Source organism: Chenopodium album, chromosome 8 (assembly GCF_948465745.1).
Source record: "Chenopodium album chromosome 8, dcCheAlbu1.1, whole genome shotgun sequence".
NCBI classification, from domain to species: domain Eukaryota; kingdom Viridiplantae; phylum Streptophyta; class Magnoliopsida; order Caryophyllales; family Amaranthaceae; genus Chenopodium; species Chenopodium album.
This window is the reverse complement of record NC_137841.1, coordinates 43,686,570-43,709,148: the sequence shown is the minus strand read 5'-3', so window position 1 is coordinate 43,709,148 and position 22,579 is coordinate 43,686,570. Positions and strand designations below refer to the sequence as shown.

The 22,579-nt window shown below is 45.4% G+C and overlaps 4 protein-coding genes across 4 annotated transcripts; all 4 read left to right on the top strand.

The window, feature by feature from the left end:
- Positions 1-6,683: 6,683 nt before the first annotated feature.
- On the top strand, positions 6,684-7,355 carry LOC145642980 (uncharacterized). Its single transcript, XM_081694138.1, has one exon. The coding sequence runs from the start codon at positions 6,684-6,686 to the stop codon at positions 7,353-7,355; it is 672 nt and encodes a 223-aa protein (XP_081550264.1).
- An 8,946-nt stretch (positions 7,356-16,301) lies between these two features.
- Positions 16,302-17,198, top strand: LOC145642979 (uncharacterized). Its single transcript, XM_081694137.1, has one exon. The coding sequence runs from the start codon at positions 16,302-16,304 to the stop codon at positions 17,196-17,198; it is 897 nt and encodes a 298-aa protein (XP_081550263.1).
- Positions 17,199-21,127: 3,929 nt separating this feature from the next.
- On the top strand, positions 21,128-21,859 carry LOC145642978 (uncharacterized). The gene has a single exon (XM_081694136.1). It carries the CDS (start codon positions 21,128-21,130, stop codon positions 21,857-21,859), a length of 732 nt encoding a protein of 243 aa, XP_081550262.1.
- Positions 21,860-21,973: 114 nt separating this feature from the next.
- On the top strand, positions 21,974-22,579 carry LOC145642977 (uncharacterized). Its single transcript, XM_081694135.1, has one exon. The coding sequence runs from the start codon at positions 21,974-21,976 to the stop codon at positions 22,577-22,579; it is 606 nt and encodes a 201-aa protein (XP_081550261.1).

The following is a 22,579-nucleotide window of genomic DNA, read 5'->3' as shown; positions in this document are numbered from 1 at the left end:
TCAAAATAAAATAATGAAAAAGGGAAGAAGTTTTGAACTTCCTCCTTGAGCAAGACGAAATGAATCGTATGGATTGAATTGCTTGTCCTAAAAATAATGTATGCATGATGCATGTTCTTAGGCCAGGAGGCTAAGGACAATTACATCATGTGACACGATAGATGAATGAACTTAAGTCATGGAGCTAAGCATCATATATGGTGTAACGAAGCGATCTTGAACGTCACTTAGGGCTGGAAGCTAAGCACGTATACAGATGAAGTGATTATGAACGTTGCTTAGGTTAAGGAGCTAAGAACGATATGCTTTGTATGATTAAAAATCATTGATATATAAATGTTTCTCAGCACATTATGCGATGCATGAAATAATGAATATTGCTCAAGTCAGGAAGCTAAGCAAGTATACAACGTTTCTTCTGATGAATGTTGTCTTGAAAGATGATGAAGCATGCACGGTAGGGAAACAAGATTTCATGATAAAGGGTTCCTAAGGGAAAGATGATACTGATATGTATGTGTGAAAGAAGTGTGTGAAAGTGATACTAAGGTGAGGCTGCAAAGGTTATGGTGATGGAAATATATGCGTGAAGAGTCAAAGATGATGACGCTTTATGCTGGGTAAGCTAATGTGATGTGGGTTCAAGCCCCCAAGTCTAGCTCATGCATAGATATGAATATGAATGTGGCCGCACCTCAATGAGGTTGCCTACGTATCCGTTAGGAATCAGGCCGAACGTAGCTCTAACCGAACTTTGCACAAGTGTATGTACACATCAAAGAGGTCTTTCAAGGGTTTTAATGTGGTTAAGTTGATGGTTTAAGGAAGAAAAGGGTAAAAAGCTCAAGATCTGAGAGAATCCCCCAAGATGTGTAATTGTGAATTTGAAAATTTTGAATTTTGCAAGTTTATTTTCTTTTTTTTTTCATTTTCTTTTTTTTTTTTTTTTTTGCTTTCTTTTTTTTCATTCTTTTGGATCAATGTGGGCAATCTCAGATCATGCGGTCTATCACTAATTTAGCATTCATGTTTCTCAGGCATGGTACCAAGCACTCGATGAGAGACGCAATTTGAGACGTGTTCATATCAAAGACAGTGGAACACTTTCCCTTAGACATTGTTTTATTGTTGCTTTGCTGCCTTTTTTTTTTTTTTACTTGCTTTTTGAATGTTATACTATTACACATCTTCCAATCCCAGGGTTAAGTAAATGCGGGTTGAAGAAATGAAGGCCAAACGTTAGACGAGACTCAAAATGGTCGATGAAGAAATGGAATGTGATTGAACGGTTAACAGGGAATGACAGGGTTGCAAAGGTGCCTCAAGTTATTGGTGTACCTTGGGTTTAGTTCAGTAATTGATTTTTTTTTTTTTTTTTAGAATGAATGAATGAATGAAAAATTCTATGATCGAGATGTAAAGGAAATTTGCTCATTTTATTAATGGAAAAGGTGAACGAAACACATGAAACATATAAAAATTCAAAATGGAAAACCTGTGCTAGACATGGATGGGGGAATGGAGATGAATGATAAAGAAAGAAATCATGAAATCTTGCACGAAGGATCTCCTGTGCGCCTTGTGTTCATTACTTCTTGCCGCCTGGAGGGACAGGAAGTTTGTTTGCATCCACCAAGTCTTGAATGACGTCCTTCAAATTCCAACATTGCTCTGTAGTGTGGCCCCTTCCTTGATGGTACTTGCAATGGGCATTGGGATTCCATTTGGCGCTCCTTTCTTCAGGTTTTGGCTTTAGAAATGGCCCAATAGGTGTGATCAAGCCTTGAATGTAAAGGCGATCAAAGGCCGCATCATAAGTCATTCCTAAAGGAGTGTAAGTTCTTTTCTTCTTGGGCAACGGAGTATCAAGAGCTAACACTTAATTGAGATCAACTTGGCTTATATAGTTGGTAATATTTTCGTGCTTAGAAGACGAATAAGAAGGATGCTCGTTCTTCTTGTTTTTCCAAGTGTTATTATTGTTACTACCACAGTCTTTATTAGCTCATCCTCGATATTGATGCCGATGTCGTATACAACTTCGAAAGTGTTCAGTGGAAGAAATTTGAGATGTTCCCTATATTTATGAGAGATTATGAATAAAGAGGCGAACCATCTCTCTTTCTTTGGGAGGATCTACCAAGAGTGAAGTTGTTTCCCTCCACCTATTCAGGTAAGTGGTGAAGCCTTCATTCTCTTTCTGTTTGAGAATGGAGAGTTCACGTTCAGAAGTTTTAGTTTGAATGTTACACTTATAACGATTCATGAAACTATCGGTGACATCTTGCCAAGTAGCAGTATGCTTGGCATCTAGGGAATAAAACCATTGTTGGCAAGCATGTTCTAAGGAGAGAGGGAACACCGTAGGGAAGAGTGTTACGTCCAATCCCTTAAGATCCATGCTTGCAGAGAACGCCTTCAAATGGAATATTGGATTGTCAGTAGGCTTGAAATTTGGAATATTAGCAGTGGAGAATTTTTCAAGGAGTCTGTCCTTCATATCCAAAGGAGTGGGAGTCCGTTCCACATAAGTAAAATCCTCATAAATCTTACTCATTTGTTCCTTCAATTTGTCAAGGGTGGAAACAGTGACCTTGTTTTGCTCCATGGTAGTGACCCTAGTGGTAAGGGTTTGCATCATGGCAGACAGTGCCTCGATGGATTTGTTGATGTTCTCAATATCTTCTTTAGTGGCCATTGAAAGGTGATAAGTAATGTGGAGATGGCAAAGTTCTCTTTGAACGCCTACTAGATCTGAGAGATTGTTGCGGTAATGATTCGAACTGTATTAATCTATCCCTGTTCCTTGACCAAGTACAGTGAAATAAAATAATTCACTTAATTGTTTGACTTATTGCTCAAGATAGGAAAGGAAAAAAATAGACATTTGAAAACAGATGAGAAAACTCCACTCATTTTTTTATTATGACGAAAAAAAGGGTGCATGAACCTAGTATACGATCATAAACGACCTGGTGCACGACTCGAGTCGGAACATAAAGAAAGTGTGTGGACTATACCTGACTCGTGAGTGACTAAGTGATGTTATAAGACTTGTAATATGATCGTATGGCTAGACATGTGAACAATAACCAAAATGACTGACGCGAGGACCAAATTAACACGGAAGACTTAAAAAAAGCTGACTGGACTTATTTCAAGGGCACCGTGACACGGAAAACTGTACCGTGTCACGGTACAAGCTGCCGTGACGCGGTGGTGTTTTTTTTTTTTTTTGGAAATCCACCGTGCCACGGTGGAAATTGCCGTAACACGGTGGATGCTGACGTCGCACGGGAATTCTTTTTTTTTTTTTGAAATCCACCGTGCCATGGTGGAAATTGCCGTGACACGGTGATCTTTCCCGTGCCACGATGATTCTAACGTGGCATGGGAATTTTTTTTTTTTTTTTTTGCTAGAAATCCACCGTGTCACGGTGGAAATTTCCGTTATACGGTGAATTTTCCCGTGACACGGTGGATGCTGAAGTGGCAAGGGAATTTTTTTTTTTGCTGGAAATCCACCGTGACACGCTGAACTTTCCCGTGACACGGTGGATGCTGACGTGGCACGAGAATTTTTTTTTTTGGAAATCCACCGTGACACGGTGAACTTTCCCGTGCCACGGCGGATGCTGACGTGGCACGGAATTATTTTTTTTTTTTTGCACTAATTACTGAGTACGGTCCATTGGAAATCGTTAGTCATAAAATAATCCACCATAGACAAAGAAAGATCGTTAAGGTTAGGATCAAAACGACCAAACATAAACACGTAGGCACAATGATGCAAAGAATAGTTCGGAACCTAAGGTCGTCAAGTTCTATGTTCGACTATGGTCAGGTTTATTTGGTGTCAATAGGGTACCATGGTTAAGAGTTTGGACGCGTTAGCAAGGCAGCCTCCCTTGAGGGTGTATGCCAACGGGCAGCTCCGCGAGTTCGTGATGAAATCGAACTCGACTCCATGGTTTGGGTGGATTTTATAACTCGGATGAACCCTTATTGCCATGAGCGTTTTTGGGTTGATAGATCTTAAATCCCCCGGGGCTAAGACGCATGTAGAACACACACGTTTTTTTCAGAAAAATCAAAGGAAGTTGACTGTGAGAAGAGAAAACAAGCCACCGGACTGATTTTAGGACTGCTGTGACACGGCAGAGAGCACCGTGCCACGGTGCTGCACACCGTCAGACGGTGTACTGCACCGTGACACGGCAGATTCTGCCGTGGCACGGCAGTCAGACAATCTGACTGGTGCCCTGTTTTCCTTCGTACGCAATCAAGTTATTCAATTTTTCCAACGGGACAGACCTAAATGTGACGTTAAAACGTCTATGCTTATGCAACAATGCCAAATTAATCACAGGAATATTTTTCAAGAATCTTTCAAGTCTCATCCACTCATCTTAATTAAATACTGATCACTCAAATCGATAAATAACCAAGAATCCTTCCCAGTGGAGTCGCCAAATCGTAGGCGTCGCTCAAAGTGCTCCTATGTTAAAACATGTGTGAATATGCTTGGCACTCTTAGGAAGTGGGAATTGACGTATACGATTAGGGACAAGGAAAGTAGGGAGCCGTCAACAAGTTTGTAAGGAACTTGTAAACCGTTCACGGATCATAAAAGGCAACCACGATTAAGGGACAACGATAGGCAACAACGATTGACCCGTGAAGGTTACACCCCATTCATAATCCATAAGATTACTAACTCCATATGGTTCGGAACCATGAAAGGAGGATCGGGGATGATGGTACAAAGTGAGTCATGGAGTCACATTCGCCCGTATGGGCCTCTACTCGATTCTTATAGTGAAAAGTGATTCCTGCGATCTCAAAGGCATCTAAACAAACATTCAATTTGCTCCAAACTATTATTAAGCTAAATTGGTTTAATATTAATGCAACACATAATTCTAAAATAGTGTGATCACTTGATTTAATAACAAGATTAAAAAGGAACCTAAACCGGTTGTCTAAATTATCTTATTAGTCGTGATTTTCAATTACATATTCCCTTTAAACATGCAATATAGTGATCATTATAAAAATAGATAAACATTAATATTAGAAGCAATTTAGCAATAAAATCAACAATATAAAATCGTTAGAAAAATAATAGAAATAAAAGGAACATAATTCGTACTTTGATTCTGTTTGCTTGCAACTATAAAATAATAAGCGAGATAGTAACTTCAAGGAAATAATAATAATAATATGATAATTAAATTAAATTAAATTAAGTTGATTTGGGGCAAAACCCTCAAACAGTTCTACCTTTCACGCCTTGGCTTAAGGACAAAACCACGAGTAAAGTATGGACTCCTTGGAGTACTTGAAGAAGGAATTTTGAAAGAAGAAGGGTAGGCTACTGTTAGGTTAGAGCATAGAAGAGAGAAAAATAGATAATTAATTCATGCCCTGTACATCGGAAATGAGGGGGTATTTATAGAAAAAATGTGCTGAGGGAACACACGGAACCCTAAAATGATAAAAACCCTAAAAAAGTATACCGCGACACGGCACCGTGTACCGTGACACGGGAATTCCCACCGTCAGACGGGAAAAATTCTCGTGACGCGGTGAACAGTTGTGTGACGTGGGAAATATTTTGGAGTACGGGGGATAAAACGCGTGAAAGGTTTACGCGGAACAGACACGGAAACTCCCGTGTCACAGCAGGTTTCCCGTGTCACGGGAAATCCCACCGTCACACGGGACAGTTTCCCGTGACACGGTGGACTATTGCCGTGACGCGGGAATTTTTTGTCCGTTTTTCCGTCTAAGTTCATTTTTAACCCTAATTTCGTTCAGCATTTTAAGTGCCGATTGATAGTTTCGGGCCATTTCTGTTTTTATTATTATTTGGGCTAAAATAAGAAAATAAGTAAATAAATTAAATAAAAGGTTTGGGCCAAAAATAAATAATAAAACCATAAAATAAAAAAAGGTTTGGGCTAAAATTAAATAATATAACAGTAAAATAAGTTTGGGCTGAAATTAAAACTATGCTTTGACCAAACATTAAGACTGATCCATGGACTATCTAGAAATTGAATTTAATTAAATACGATTTTTTAAGCACTCTCGGGATTAATTACTGAACCCGACCAATAGTGGCGGTGAAAGGTTGTTCATCATCGGGTTTGGTTTTAAGGAGACATTTTTAGGTGTCTACACCAAGCTGATGTCATTAGTTCAAGGGAAAGACGAGCCTCTGAGGGAGTTTATCACCAGATTCAACAAAGAGGCAACAACCTCCCAAATTTGAGTCAAGAGGTAGCACTACTAGCAATGCAGAGTGGCTTACTACCAGGCTCACCATTCATAGCGTATATGGGGCATAAGAGCCTCAAAACACTTGCTGAAGCGCTAGGTAAAGCGCACGAGTTCATCAAAGCAGACGAGACTGACAGAGCAATGCTGAGTAGGAAGGCACCAGGTGACTTAGTTAAGCGGGCAGAGGTCACCCGGGCAGAGAACACACCAAGGGCTGACCAGCAGAGCAGGGCCGAGCAAAGTCGCAGAGAAGCGGACAGAGAAGTGGGGGGAGAAGGTCAGATCCAAAGAGAGGGCCAAGGGCTGGGAGGTTCGACCAATATACCCCACTAACCCACTCAAGGTCTCATATATTCAGCGTGAATAAAGATGATGATAAGTGGTAGAGACCCCCAAGGATGGTTAATAGGAACCATGATACCAGCAAGTGGTGTGACTTCCACAGAGACCATGGCCACACCACTGAGGAATGCACACGCTTGAAGGATAACATAGAAGATTTAGTCAGGAGAGGGTACCTGAATCAGTTTAAGCAGCGCGATGACCCTCCCAGAAGGAGGAAAGAGGATAGAACAGGTCGCGCTGCCCGCAGAGAAGGTCATAGGGGTCCCGCTGGAGACGGAGACAGAGATGGCAAGCCAGAAGGCACGGTATATGTTATCAATGGGGGTCCAGTGCATGGAGGAACAGTTAACAGAGCACGGGCCGACCTGCGGGCAATGATACATCAGATAAACGACAATGAGAATCGTAGATGGCTACCTCTTCCCCCGCAGCCACGAGCAACATTTGACGAGTATTACCAAAAGGGCATAATTTACCCTCATGATGATCCACAGGTAGTGACAATGAGAATTGCAAACTGGGAAGTGGATAGGATATTGATAGATGGAGGCAGCTCAGCCAACATCATATACATCAGCACGTTCAACGAGCTGAAGTTGGACAAGAAAGATCTGAAGAGGGTGAGTTACGAAGTCACCGGGTTTACTGGATCAGGGCTAACCCCGGAAGGCATAATCGAGCTATCAATCCGGGTGGGTGAGAGATCAAGAAGGCGTGATGTTTGAGCAGAATTCCTTATGATAAACTCTCCTTCACCCTACAATGTGATCATGGGAAGACCACTCATCCACAAGATAGGCGGAGGGGTATCCACCTATCACCTTGCCATGGCCTACACAACTAATGAGGGACGGTCAGCAAAGCTCAGGGGAAGTCAGAAGACAGCTCAACAATGTTACATAACTGCCCTAAAGCAGCCCGCAAAAACCAGACAGTAGCCTGGCTCAGAGAGAAGGGCCCCTGAGCAGGCTGAGAGGAAGTCAAAGAAAAGGATGCGTGAAGAATATCACAGGGAAAAGGATAAACAGAATTTAGCAATGAAAAACTTCGAGCCTGCAAAAGAGGAAATGGCTAGACCACTTCCCAGTGGGGAGTATGTCACAGTCGAGCTCACAGAAGGTGACCCCTCGAGAACGGTGAAAATTGGGAAAGACATTGATCCAGGAGTAGGGGTACACCTCGTAGAGCTTCTGAGGAAGAACAAGGATATTTTCGCATTTTCCGCAGATGAGATGCCCGGAATTGACTCTGCAGTCGTGGTACACACGCTGAATGTGAAGGAGGATATTAAGCTAGTTATGCAGAAAAAGCAAAGCTTCTCCACGAAGAAAAATCAAGCAATCTAGGAGGAGGTGGAGAAACTCTTGGAGGCAGGATTCATTGAACCTTGTGACTACCAGAGTGGTTAGCCAACGTGGTCATGGTGAAGAAAGCAAATGGCCAGTGGAGAATGTGTGTTGATTTCACATATCTCAATAAGGCATGCCCAAAAGATTGTTACCCGCTGCCACGGATCGATTAGCTGGTAGACTCAACCAGCGGGCACGCCTTGCTAAGCTTCATGAACGTCTTCTCAGGGTACCATCAGATCAGCCTGCATGAACCAGACCGGCAGAAAACCGAATTCATCACTGAAGGGGGGAGTGTACAATTACATAGCTATGCCCTTTGGGATGAAGAATGCTGGGGCAACCTTTCAGAAGGCAATGGATAGGGTATTCCTAGAACAGAAGGGTAGAAATGTTGAAGTATACGTTGACGACTCAATTGTTAAGAGCCTCACGCAGCCAGGGCATATCATGGATCTGGAGGAAACATTTGCCACCCTGAACAAGTATAAAATCAAACTCAACCTGAAGAAATGTGTCTTTGGAGTGAGCTTAGAAAAGTTCTTCGGTTTTTTTATCAGCGAGAGAGGGATAGACGCAAATCCAGAAAAGGTCGAAGCAGTCCTAAGCCTGCCTGAGCTTAAGTGCATCAAGGATATCATGCGGTTGATGGGCAGAATAGCCGCGCTGACAAGGTTCATCAGCAAGTCAGCAGATAAGGCTCTACCGTTCTATCTGCTACTGAAAGGGAACAAAGAATTTAAGTGGGGAGCCAAAGAAAAACAAGCCTTTAAGGGTATTAAGGACCATCTGACTAAGCTCCCAACAATTATCAGCCCGGAGCTAAGGGAAAAATTGCAACTGTACATCTCTGCGTCAATACAGACAATCGAAGTCATTCTGCTGGTGGAAAGACAAAAGCAACAGAGGCCAATATACTTCGTGAGCCATGTACTGACTGCGGCAGAACAAAGGTACCCATTGGTAGAGAAGCTGGCCTTCGCAGTGGTCACCACAGCAAGGAAACTAAAACCATATTTTGACGCGCATGTAATACAAATCCTCACAAATCACCCACTGGAAAAAGCGTTACAGAAAATGGATGCATCAGGCAGACTCCTAAAGTGGGCAATTGAACTTTCTGAGTACGAACTCGAGGTCAAACCTAGGGCAGCCATCAAGGCACAACCCTTAGCGAACTTCATAGTGGAAGCCTCCTATGCGGAGAAAGAGGATGATATTGGGGTCTGGAAGGTGGAAGTAGATGGATCCTCAGCCCAAACGGGAAGTGGAGCAGGAGTCATAATAACATTTCCAGAGGGAAATGTATTCGAGTACGTTATAAAGTTCAAGTCATAATAACATCTCCAGAGGGAATGGACATATTGGGACCTTTCACCACTAGGTCAGCAGGCAGGAAGTATCTCATCGTGGCAGTAGATTACTTTACAAAGTGGATAGAAGCTGAACCCCCTAAGTACATAAAGGCAGTCCAAGTAAGGACATTCATATGGAAAAACATTATCACAAGATTCGGTGTGCCATAGTGCATAGTCTTTGATCATGGATGTCAGTTTAACTTTGACACCATCAAGGACTACCTGGAGGATATGGGCACCAGGTATGCAAGTGCCTCAGTCTGCCATCCGCAGAGTAATGGCCAGGCAGAAGCAGCAAACAAGTTGATCCTAACAGCCTTGCAAAAGAAGATGGAGGAATACAAAGGCCTATGGGCAGACCTAGTCCTAGAGGTCCTGTGTGCAAACAGAACCACTGAGAAGGAGTCCACTGGTAAAAGCCCTTTCACCCTGGCCTATGGGGCTGATGCAGTCGTTCCAATGGAAGTGCAAATTCCCAGCCTGGGGATACAGCACTGTGAGCAAAAATGAAAAAAAAGCCCATGCTGGAAGAGCTAGATTTCCTGCCAGAAGTAAGGCTAAAAGCAGCTCTCAAGCTGGCAGCCTAGAAGAGCAGGATTTCAAAAGCTTTCAACAAGAGGGTCAAGCATAGAGAGCTCCTCCTCGGAGCCTTAGTCCTTAGAAGGACATCAGTAGTGGAAAGAGGAAATCAGCATGGAAAGTTGTCAACGAACTGGGAAGGCCCTTTCATCATTCACTAGTAGGTTGGACTAGGAGCATTCCTCCTTGCAGATCAAGAAGGTCAGGTCTTAAGAAATAGTTTCAATGCTGATGTGTTAAAGAAATATTTTGTTTAAATAGCTTGAAAAAAAAACAAATATAGTTGTTTCAAGTTTGATAAACCTTTATTCAGTTCATGTTATGTTAATTAAGGCATTTGAGCCATTTTTATTCAATGAAATACAAGCCTCAGCGTGAGGAGTATGTTGCGTAAATCTATTTAATATGTTATGCCCCGGCATCATATGCTAACATGTAGAAGTCAAACAAAAATAATTATAAAGTGTTAGAGGCAAGAAACACTCTAGCACAAAGTCGAAAAGTACCGTTAAAACGACAAGTTAAAGCGTCCCTCCCTAAAACCTCACATCACCTGCTCAAAGCAAAACAGGGCACCACCTCGGGGAGGCCTGGCACATTCAACTTGAGCAGAAGAGAAAAGGGGAAAAGAAAAAGATGAGCTACGTGGGCAACACTAAGGTTTTCTTAGTCCCACTTAGCCCACCTCTTTCAGGGGGAGAGGAAAGGAGGAGACAGACATACAGTAAGCCCTTACGAAATGAAGTAAGCAGGCACAAAATGACAAGTCGCAGCATTATCAAGCTGAACGACATAAACAAGTCACAGCATAAACAAGCTGAACGACATAAATAAGTCACAGCAAAACAAGCTGAATGACATAAAGGGAGCAGGTAAAAAAGTTGATCGACATAAATAAGTCTCAGCAGGGAAGATTAAATAACACGCAATCGAATAAACTAATCAGCATGCAAACCTGTCTCTACAAAAATCAAGTAGAGTACATAGTGCACAAGCATCCAAAGCAAACAGGACAGGAAGAGCAAAGCTCACCAGAGCTCCTGCTAAGCACAGCAGGGAGAAGGAGAGCAAAAGAGCCCTCAACAACCAAATCAGAAAATCAGTGAAGCTTAACCTACAAGGTTTCACCAAATACAACAAAGAGACTGCTGTGCTAAGGTCTAGGTACTACTACACCTTGGCCTAGCAGCAATTCCGGACAAATACGCAGACTATGAAATAATCACCAGGTAAAATGACAGAAGCATTCAGCAAGATAAATCATCATAGTTACAAAGCTGAACCCCTGCCCACCAAGGCAGAGTAAACATCTAGCAAGTTAATTACAACATATGCAACACTAAGCCCTCGTCCACAAAGACAAGGAAACACTCAGCGAATATAGTTGGAAAAATATAAAGTTAAGTCAAGCTGGACAGGTCCAGCAACAAAAGATAAAATGTTCAGCAGAAACACAGAGAAATATAATCTTTGGCGGCTATACACCCCAAAGATAGCAACAAAAACTACTTGGTTACTACAGATCTGGGTGAGGGGAACTCAGAATAACCACTGGAGTAGGAGGGTGACAGTCGCCATAGCCTTTATTGGTCACCAGCCAAAGACTCTACTCCAATAGCCGCAGCAACATCAGGTCAGAGAGGAACCTTGCAGCTAATAACACGAGGATGATTAGCAAGGAAATCAAATGCACCAGCCTCTCCCGCAACCTCAACCTTAACCCAAAATCCGTTAAAACGAGCCTGCTGCTCCTCACCCTCACCATAGAAGCTGCTTACGCACCGACCTGCAGCCTCCCATCCACCATCATGGCGATCAGCCAGCAACTTAGCAAAAGCAGGGGAGAGCACGAAGGCTTTGAGTGCCTCCTTCCTGGCAGCTTCCAACTCAGCAGTGTGCGCAGCTCGCAAATCTGCAACCTCTGCCTCCAACGTTTGCACCCTGGCTTGAGAGGTCTTCAGTTGCTCCTCGCAGCTCTTCAACTTGGTCTAGGTGAGCTGAAATTCTCCCAACTGGAGCTGCAGGGCGTCCGCCCTCTCCCTCATTGGAGTCACCTCATTGGCCATAGCATCCCTTTCAGCCTGAGCTTGCTAAACCTCCAAATTCTTCTGAGAGAGAGTTATGCCCTGATCTTGATACTCCTTCTCCACTGAAAGCAGAGCATTGGATAAATCTCCAACAGACATAACAAGCTGCAAGAAAAGTAGAAGGAAGGAGGAGTGATCCAAAGAAAAAGTTAACCAAAAATAAAAGTAAAACAAGACAGTAACAACAGAGCAAGCAGAGAAGAAAAGAAAAGCTAAAATGAAAAAGTGAAAGACCAAAAGCAGAAACTAACCTTCTGCAGATCATGGCAGGCCGTAGTAGTTGGGAGGCTAACTGAGCTGCGCGTAGAATCAGCAGGAAGACGAACCCCTTGAGTCAAGCGGTACCCCAAGGTACCACCTTTCTGAGGGTCGTCCACAAACAAAGACTCATCTGCCCTCACATTCATCAGGGGTCGAAAGGGAGCATTCTCAGCTCCAGTAGGGCAAAGTATTGGGCGGAGATGGACATCAATGGGAACCTCAGAAAACTCAATAACCCTAGTAGGGCGGAAAGTTCCTCCAGCAGAAAATGAGGTAGTAGACAGAGGGTTCTCAAAAGCATCACTCAAGAATTGGTGAACACAACGGTTAAGTTCACTGGAATTCTGAGTGTTCCCCCCCCCCCCCCCCAATCAGCATTCTCACCTGGAAGCCTGGTGTTGGCGGATGTAGATGCAAGATGATCAGGACCAGGAGAGGTGCGAGCATTTTTCGCTTCTGACTCATCTCCAGCAGGGGCAGAGGACATTGGATCATCCTCCAAGTCGATAATTGGACGATCCTACTGGTGAGAACCCCCTGCCCGAGAGAGCCCACCCCTTAAAGAACTTCGAAGTCGCCCTCTCAGCCCGTAGGGACGCGGCAGAAATCTAGGAAGCTCCATGACAGTCTCGTCAGGGAGCTGAGAGTCAGTGGTTGCAGCAGAAGGAACAACAGTATCCTTCGCAGAAATAGCATCATCAACAGAAGAAGGAAAGAGAAGAACATGCTCAGCAGAAGAAATGGGTTTTTCACCCACAGTAGCAGTCTCAGTCCCCTCATAGGAAAACTAAAGAACACTATCAGCAAAATCATAGGCAGTAGCTTTTGGATCATCAGAAGCTTGATCACGTTGTCTTTTGGCAGTAGAAGTCTGAGGTGCCACCTGGCCGGAAGCCGCGACAGACTGCTTCTCAGGGAAAGCATTAAACGCCACTAACTCCTCAGATTCTAAAGCCATCCTTCGAGGAGTAGGCCGAGTCTCACGCCTACTCCCAACAGTAGAGGACGGAGGCTCAGCCTCGGCGCGGCTGGACCCAGCACGTTCACCAATAGTTGTTGTGCCAACGACAGCCCGCAGCTCAGCAGGAGCTAGACGCACTTTACCCTTTAGAGAGCCCGCAAACACCTCTAGCGTGTCAAAGAGCTGAGGAGGATTTCCAGGGGTAGCAGTCAAAGGGTCTTTCCAATTATTAGCAAGCCCAAGCATACGCTTGTCCAACTTATCATAGCCTGAAAAGCTAAAGGGCAGAAAAGTCAAGTAAGGCAAAGAAAAAAAAAAAGAGACAAGGAAGAAAAAGAAAGGACGGAAAGTGAGCTGCTCGTTGCCCATAATATAGATGGAGTTGGGCAGCCAGACCTTGAGGAACTTAGAATCACCAGTCCCCGCTCCCTACAAAGCATCAAAAGCTTCTGTCTCACGGGCAGGCTCAGAAGGGGAGACTGTGACTCCAGCCATGTTGGTGCAGATCTCTCTAAAGTTGCGCGGGGCAGCAATATTGGAAGGCACCTTAACCCAGAAAAATTTATCAGTCCAGTCCCTCAAGCGGCTAAGTTTTGGGTAAGACAAGACCTTGCTCTCCTTGGGAGCAACATAATATTACCCTAACTCAGTCCCAGAAGCATATCTCTTCAGGCTCATCAGAGACATGAACAAGTGCAGAGACTCAGGATACCTTCGAAATCTTAAAAACCACAGCAAGCAGATCAAAGTGTGAAGGGCAGCAGGATGCACCAGAGATATGCAAATATTGAAGGCACGTAGCAACTTCTCCAAGGTAGGGTCCAGGGGGAACCTCAAGCCCAAATCCAGCTGTGAAGCGAACACAACAATGTGACCAGCAGGAGGAGCTGATAGCTTCGCACCATCAGCAGGGAAAACCAGCTCGTAACCCTCCATGAAACCATAGAATTTCTGCCCAACAGCAGCCAGATCCAGCCTCTTAGCATCCTTACGCCAGCTGGAGTCCAACACACAATTTTTGGGCCCATAACAATTATCATCCAGAAAAACTCAGTTTTTCCCTCCTCTACGGGCTCCATAACGTAAGTGGGCTGACAGTCATAATAGGAGCGGTTACCAGGAGACTAAGTCATCCTGCCCGATTGAAGAGCTGGAGAAGGAGACAGTGATAGAGTCTCAGTGTTGCCACCTCGCACTACATAATGACCAAACCGATGCATGTCAGCCATGTAATCAAGCCAAGCAAAACTGTTTAAAGGCTGAACATGGGGAATGGGGCTAACAAGAGACACGTCAAGGGGATTAGCCTTGACAGCGTCAGCGAACATTTTATGGCGCATTGCGCGCATCCTCAAACGGGTGAGATGGGATAAAGGAATCCCATCCAACATGAGCACCCGCTCGCAATAAGGATCAAAGAAATCAGGACGGGGTTTGCGCTGGAAAGGGCGAAAATCACTACCCTCAGTGGGATGACTACTGCCTGACCCAGACGCAGCAGCACGAGTCGCAGCAGTACCCATCCCGCTCGCAGCGAGGGGAAAGTCAGAAGGCATAACAGTTTGTATAGGATGAGGAGAATAAGAAGGAGAAACAGGGGAAGTGTGCGCAGGGCGCTCAACTGAAAGAGAGGATCGGGAAGAAGAATCCGATCCAGTGGCCGTTTGAGGATGTTCTGACTATCAGAAGCATCAGACATTATGAAATCTACAAAGAAATACAAGCCCACAAAGAGAAGAAAAGGCAATGGGGCACCAGAAAATCAAAAGATCAGTTTAGGAAACAAGAACAACAAAGGAATAAGGAGAAAAAATCAAGAAAGCAATTACAACAACAACAAGGAGAAAAATTTGAACAACGACAGTTGGGAAGAATCAAAAGACACAATTTTGTGACAAAAAAAGGCAAAAAGAAGCGAAATTGGGTAAATATTGTATAGGATAGCTCCCGCTGAACTATCGCCCAGCCCCAGGGTGCGCACTCACCGCTGAATAAGCGACTAAAGGTGGGCTCGTCAGCCCGGCAGAGTCAGCCCGCAGGGCTGACCAGGCTAAGCTCTTCACGAAGGAAATAGTACGCCTATAAATAGAGGGTAAAGTACAACGGAAAGGAAGTTAGACACTAAAGTTATTACACTTTCTATATCTCTCTAAGTACACTTTCTCTCTCTAAACACTCTCTAACTTAAGCTTTGGAGGGGGGTTCCTCGAGCCACCCCCGAGGGCAGTTTACGTGTGCTACCGTGTGTAGGTTGTTCACAGGACCCAGCTTATCCAGCAGAACCCTTGGATCCATACCTGGAACAATTGGCGCTAGAAGGAGGGGATTGGATCATCTAACTTGAGGTTCACCAACTGAGCTAGGGACTAGTTAACTAACCACCATGGCTGGAGAAGAAACTATACAAACACCCGCGTCCAAAACTAATGAGACCAGCCAAACACCACAAAAAACACCCCAAGTAACCAGCGATCCAAAAGGATCCACCAGAAACCCCAAATCGATCATCTCGCAGAAATCCAACCCCATCGGATCGACATCAGCCACCGCTAAAGCAACGGCGAAACCAGTAGATCCGGTAGGATCCAACTCTATTTTCAAGTACGGAATGCCGTTAACAGGCGCGAACAATGAGCTTATTGTCTCAGCACCTGCAACCCAGAAACCGCAGCCCTTGAACATGCCAGCCATTCTGCAGAACCTCTCTAAGTGCAGCAAGGAGCAGCTGGCTGCAATGACAGCGATCCTTACCAATATGGGTAAGGGGGCAAGCCCATCACCGACAACGGCAGCTGCGGAGCCCGGAGCGAAAAAGCCGGAAGTCTCAACTGTCACCCCGGAGCAGAAAGAGCTCATTCAGCTGAGGAAAAAAGTATTGGAGCTGGAAGCTCGCAACCTGAATCGGGAATGGAGCGTGGAGGAAATAGCCCCCGCTTGAATCAGCCCAGAGAAGCGGGTCCCTCACAGTAGGTCACCGCCCGCAGAGCGAGGACCCAGCCCGGAGAGAGACAAACAAGCGCGAATCCAGGTTGTTCCAGATGATTCCCTATTTTGCCGGGAGATTCTGGAAGAACCCATGGAGAAGGTGAAGATGCCGAGCTGCAAGTACAATGGAACCACAACGCCCAAAAGCCACATATCAGCTTTCGAGAATCATATGGTACTCTACACCATGACGGACTCAGTCTGGTGTAAGGCTTTCCCACCAACTCTGGAGGGGCTGGCAGCGGAATGGTACGGCGCCATCCCCAAATGTTCTGTATACTCGTACAGCCAGCTGAAGAGAATGTTCATGGATCATTTCATAACCTTGGTGGAAAGAACCAAGATGACAACCGAACTGATGTCCCTGGTTCAGGGAAAGGATGAGCCTCTGAGGGAGTTCATCACCAGATTCAACAAGGAGGCAACAACCATTCCAAATATGAGCCAGGAAAAAGCGCTATTAGCAATGCAGAGTGACCTACTGCCAGGGTCACCATTCAGAGCATATATGGGGTGTAAGAGCTTCAAAACGCTCGCTGAAGCGCTGGGTAAAGCGCATGAGTTAATCAAAGCAGACGAGACTGACAGAGAAATGTTGGGTAGGAAAGAAACAGGTGACTCGGTTAAGCGGGCAGAGGTCACCCGGGCAGAGAACACACCCAGGGTGGACCAGCCAAGCAGAGTTGAGCAAAACCGCAGAGAAGCGGACAGGGCAGTGGGACTGAGAAGGTACGATCCAAGTAGAGGGCCAAGGCCGGGGAAGTTTGATCAGTATACCCCACTAACCCATTCCATATCTCACATATTCAGCGTAAATAAGGCTGATGATAAGTGGCAGAGGCCTCCAAGGATGGTAAACAGGAGTCGTGATACTAGTAAGTGGTGTGACTTTCACGGGGACTATGGCCATACCACTGAAGAATGCACGCACTTGAAGGACAACATAGAGGACTTGGTCAGGAAAGGATACCTGAGTCAATTTAAGTAGCGTGGTGAGCCTCCCAGAAGAAAGGAGGAGGATAGAGCGGGCCGAGTTGACCGCATAAGAGGTCAGAGGGGCCCAACTGGAGACAAGGATAGAGATGGCAAGCCAGAGGGCAGGGTGTACGTGATCAGCGGGAGTCCGATACATGGGGGGACAGTTAACAGAGCGCGAGCTGACCTGCGGGCGATGATACATCAAATAAACGACAATGATAAGCGTAGATGGCCACCTCTTCCCCCGCAGTCGCGAGCCACGTTCGACGAGTATGACCAGAAGGGCATAATTTACCCTCATGATGACCCGCTGGTGGTGACAATGAGAATTGCAAACTAAGAGGTGGATAGAATACTGATAGACGGAGGCAGCTCAGCCAACATCATATACATCAGTGAGTTCAATGAGTTGAAGTTGGACAGTAAAGACCTGAAGAGGGTAAACTACGAGGTCACCGGATTTAATGGCTCGGGGCTTACCCTAGAAGGCATAATCAAACTGTAAATATGGGAAGACCGCTCATCCACAAGATAGGCGGGGTGGTATCCACTTACCACCTGGCCATGGCGTACACAACTAATGAGGGTTGGTCAGCAAAGCTCAGGGGAAGCCAGAAGACAGCCCAACAATGTTACATAACTTCCTTCAAGTAGCCTGCCAAAACCAGACAGCAATCCGGCTCCGAGAGAAGGCTCCCTGAGCAACCTGAGAGGAAGTCAAGGAAAAGGAAGTGTGAAGAGTACCACAGGGAAAAAGATAAACAGAAGTTGGCAATGGAAAACTTTGAGCCTGCAAAAGAAGAAATTACCAGACCACTTCGCAGCGGGGAGCATGTAACAGTTGAGCTCACAGAAGGTGATCCCTCGAGGATGGTGAAGATTGAAAAAGACATTGATCCAGGAGTAGGGGTGCACCTCATAGAGCTGCTGAGAAAGAATAAAGACATTTTTGCATTTTCCGCAGATGAGATGCCCGGAATTGACCCAGCAGTCATGGTGCATAAGCTGAATGTGAAGGAATATATTAGGCCAGTCAGGCAGAAAAAGCGAAGCTTCTCCACGGAGAAAAACCAGGCAATCCAGGAATAGGTGGAAAAACTCTTGGAAGCGGGATTTATTGAACCATGTGACTATCAAGGATGGTTAGCCAACGTGGTAATGGTTAAGAAGGCAAATGGCCAATGGAGAATGTGTGTAGATTTCACAGATCTTAATAAATCCTGCCCGAAGGACTGTTACCCACTGCCACGGATAGATCAACTGGTAGACTCAACCAGCGGGCACGCCCTGCTAAGCTTTATGGACGCCTTCTCAGGGTACCATCAGATCAGCCTGCACGAGCCAGACAGGTAGAAAACTGCATTCATTACCGAAGGGGGAGTGTATAATTACATAGCTATACCCTTCGGGCTGAAGAACGCTGGAGCAACTTTTCAGAAGGCAATGGATAGAGTATTCCTTCACTAGAAGGAAAGAAATGTGGAAGTATACGTTGACGACTCAATTGTTAAGAAGTTCACGCAGGCTGGACATATCATGGATCTGGAGGAAACATTTGCCACCCTGAACAAGTATAGAATCAAGCTCAACCCGAAAAAGTGTGTCTTTGGAGTGAGCTTCGGAAATTTTTTGGGTTTTCTGATCAGCGAGAGAGGAATAGATGCCAACCCAAAAAAGGTCGAAGCAGTCCTCAATCTGTCCGAGCCTAAGAGCATCAAAGATATCATGCGGCTGACAGGCAGAATGGCCGCACTCACCAGATTCATCAGCAAGTCAGCAGACAAAGCCTTGCCATTCTATCAGCTGTTGAAAGGAAACAGAGAATTCAAGTGGGGGACTAAGGAGAAAGAAGCCTTTGAGGGTATTAAGGAGCATCTGACTAAGCTCCCAACAATGATCAGCCCGAAGCTGACGGAAAAGCTGCAGTTGTACATCTCAGTGTCAATACAGACAATCGCAGCCGTCCTGCTGGTAGAAAGACAGAAGCAACAAAGGCCGATATATTTCTTGAGCCACGTGCTGACCGAGGCAGAGCAAAGATACCCCCTGGTAGAGAAGTTAGCCTTCGCAGTGGTCACAGCAGCAAAAAAGCTAAAACCATACTTTGACGCGCATATAATAGAGGTCCTCACAAACCACCCGCTGGAGAAAAAGCATTACAAAAGATGGATGCATCGGGTAGACTCTTAAATGAAAGGAATGGTGTCCTTCGAACAAGTGTATTATTCTGATAGCGGGTTCAGAATTATTAGAAAGCTAATATATTCAGTAAGGTCAAGTGATCGGAATGCCTGGGTGGAGGCCGCTTCCGATCAGTAATATTAATATAATTAATATTACAGCTTAATCTTGACTGAACCCTTCCGGTCACACCCAAGCAAAATATACGAACCGACTCGACGAATTAATTCGGAAGAAATTAATTCGTCGCCCGAGTGTTAAATATTTAGACGTCGGAAATTCGAGCTTAGAGCGTCGAAACCGAGCGTCGAAAGTCAGTGAAAAATAATAAAAAGACAAGACGGCAAATTAGTAATAAATCAACAATGATCAAAATACCCCTAGCATCGGAATCCCGAGTGCTAGGGGATTAGCCGAGCTAGCAGCCCGCACCATGTGCGAGACATGCTAGCAAGGCGTGGCTAGCAGCCCGCACCATGTGCGAGGCATGCTAGCAAAGCACGGCCAGCAGCCCGCAAGCAGTGCGTAGCGTGCTGGCGTGCGCTGCTGCTAGCAGCCCGCACATGTGCGTGGCTAGCTAGCAGCGCCCTCGGCATCAGCAGCCCGCACTGATGTGCGTGGGCGTGCTGGGCCGAGCTGGCAGGATTGCACGTATGAGTTCAGCGAAAACTCAAGAAAGAGTCGCTTGTGGCCCCAGGCCACCCGCAGCCCGCACGGTGCGAGGCTAGCTGGGCCGTGGGCCTAGGTCGGGTAGAAAGGGGAAGCTAGTAAGTACGCTTGCTTTTTGGTGTGGACAAGTGTCACAAGGAGAGGAAGGAGTGGGGAGCAAGTATGGTCCCCTCATCTCCAAGTGGTCCATAATCCTCTTTACATATGACTAGGACACTTGTTGATTTATTACTTGCTTATATATTTAATTTCATTTAGCTTTAAATTAATTTGTGGAATTTCATGAATCCCACATTGATGGGATAGAAATTCCCACTCATACTTTCCTCTATAAATACCAACCTTGGGATTTGGAGTAAAGTGCTTGAGTGGGAGTTAGAAAGAGCATTCCATATATTGGAAAAACTCTTAAACTCAATTAACACTTGGGTTTAGGTCGGACCTTGCTAACTCCAAGGTAGCGGACCTAAAAAGTCGTGTTCGTCCTTTGTGGGTGGATACCGTTGGAGGCACGGCATTTGCGGTGCTCAAGGCTTTCAAGTAAGAGCCCGTTTTGAGAGGGCAAAGCTCGCTTCAAGGGTATGATTCGTTCTTCCTTTTCTTATGTTTACTTATTTATGCTTTATGGTTTTATTAATTACGAGTGGTTCCTTGGGTCGGGGTTGTTTCCGCGGTGAGTCGGACTCACCAAACCCCAACATTAAAGTGGGCAATCAAGCTTTCTGAGTATGAATTCGAAGTCAAGCCTAGAGCAGCCATCAAGGCACAAGCTTTAGCAGACTTCATAGTGGAAGCCTCCTACGAGGAGAAAGAGGATGACGTTGGGGTCTGGAAGGTGGAAGTGGATGGATCCTCAGCCCAAACGGGGAGTGGGGCAGGAGTCATAATGCGTCTCCAGAAGGAAACGTATTTGATTATGCAATCAAGTTCAAGTTCAAAGCGTCTAATAATGAAGCAGAGTACGAGGCGACGCTGGCAGGCCTGCGTATGAGCCTCGCAGCCAGAGCCCGCAAAGTACACCTGCAGACTGATTCTCAACTCATTGCCAGCCAACTGCGGGGGGCGTATGAGATAAGGGAAGCCACTATGATGAAATACGTAACCAAAGTGAAAGAACTAGCAGCCCAGCTAGTCCATTTCCAGATAGACTTGGTCCCCAGAGTAGGAAACTCTCAGGCTGACGCCTTATCTAAGTTAGCCAGCTCCACCTTACAAAGCCTCACAAGAACAGTGATGGTCGAAGTATTAGAGGAGAGCAGCATCGCTGAAAAGGAGCAGGTAAACTGCGTCATGAGTCAAAGAGCCTGGTTCTCAAACATCTTGGCATACAAACTTCATGGCTCGCTGCCCGATGATGAAGCACAGGTTAAAAAGGTGAAGAAAGACGCAAATTGGTATGTAGTGATGAATGGAGAACTCAACAAGAAAGGCTTCTCAATGCCGCTGCTGAGGTGTATTCCAGAATGGGAGCAGGAGGGCATTATGGAAGAAGCCCACTCCGGAATATGCGCCAACCATATCGGCGGGAAAGCATTGGGAGTAGAGGTCCTTAGAAGAGGGGCATATTGGCCAACTCTCACGCAAGACGCACTAGCATATGTCAAAAAATGCGACAAGTGTCAAAAATATTCACCAGTCATAAATCAGCCAGCAAACGATCTGACTCCAATCCCCAGCCCGATCCCGTTCGCTCAGTGGGGAATGGACATATTGGGACCTTTCACCAATGGGTCGGCGGGCAGGAAGTATCTCATTGTGGCAGTAGATTACTTTACAAAGTGGATAGAAGTTGAGCCCACCAAGTACATAAAGGCAACCTAGGTCAGAACATTTATATGGAAGAGCATCATCACTAGATTCAGGGTGCCACGGTGCATAGTCTTTGATCATGGGTGCCAATTTGACTGTGACACCATAAAGGACTACTTGGGAGATATGGGCACCAAGTATGCAAGTGCCTTAGTCTGCCACCCGCAAAGCAATGGCCAAGCAGAGGCAACAAACAAGCTGATCCTGACAGCCCTACAGAAGAAGCTGGAGGAGTACAAGGGCCTGTGTGCAGACTTAGTCCCAGAGGAATTGTTGGCAAATAGGACCACTAAGAAGGAGTCAACCGGTAAAAGCCCTTTCACCCTGGCCTACGGGGTTGATGTAGTTGTCCCTGTGGAAGTGCAAATCCCCAGCCTAAGGATACAGCACTATGAGCAGCAAGGAAATGAAAACCACATGCTGGAAGAGCTAGACTTCCTGCCAGAAGTAAGGCTAAAAGCAGCCCTTAAGATGGCAGCCCAGAAGAGCAAGATCTCAAAAGCTTTCAACAAAAGGGTCAAGCACAGGGAGCTCCTTCCAAGAGACTTAGTCCTCAGAAGGACAGCAGCAGTTGGAAGAGGAAATCAGCATGGAAAGCTGTCAGCAAACTGGGAAGGTCCTTTCATCATCCACGAGCAGGTTGGACCAAGCGCGTTCCTCCTCGCAGATCAAGAAGGTCGGGTCTTAAGAAACAGTTTCAATGTTGATGGGTTAAAGAAATATTTTGTTTAA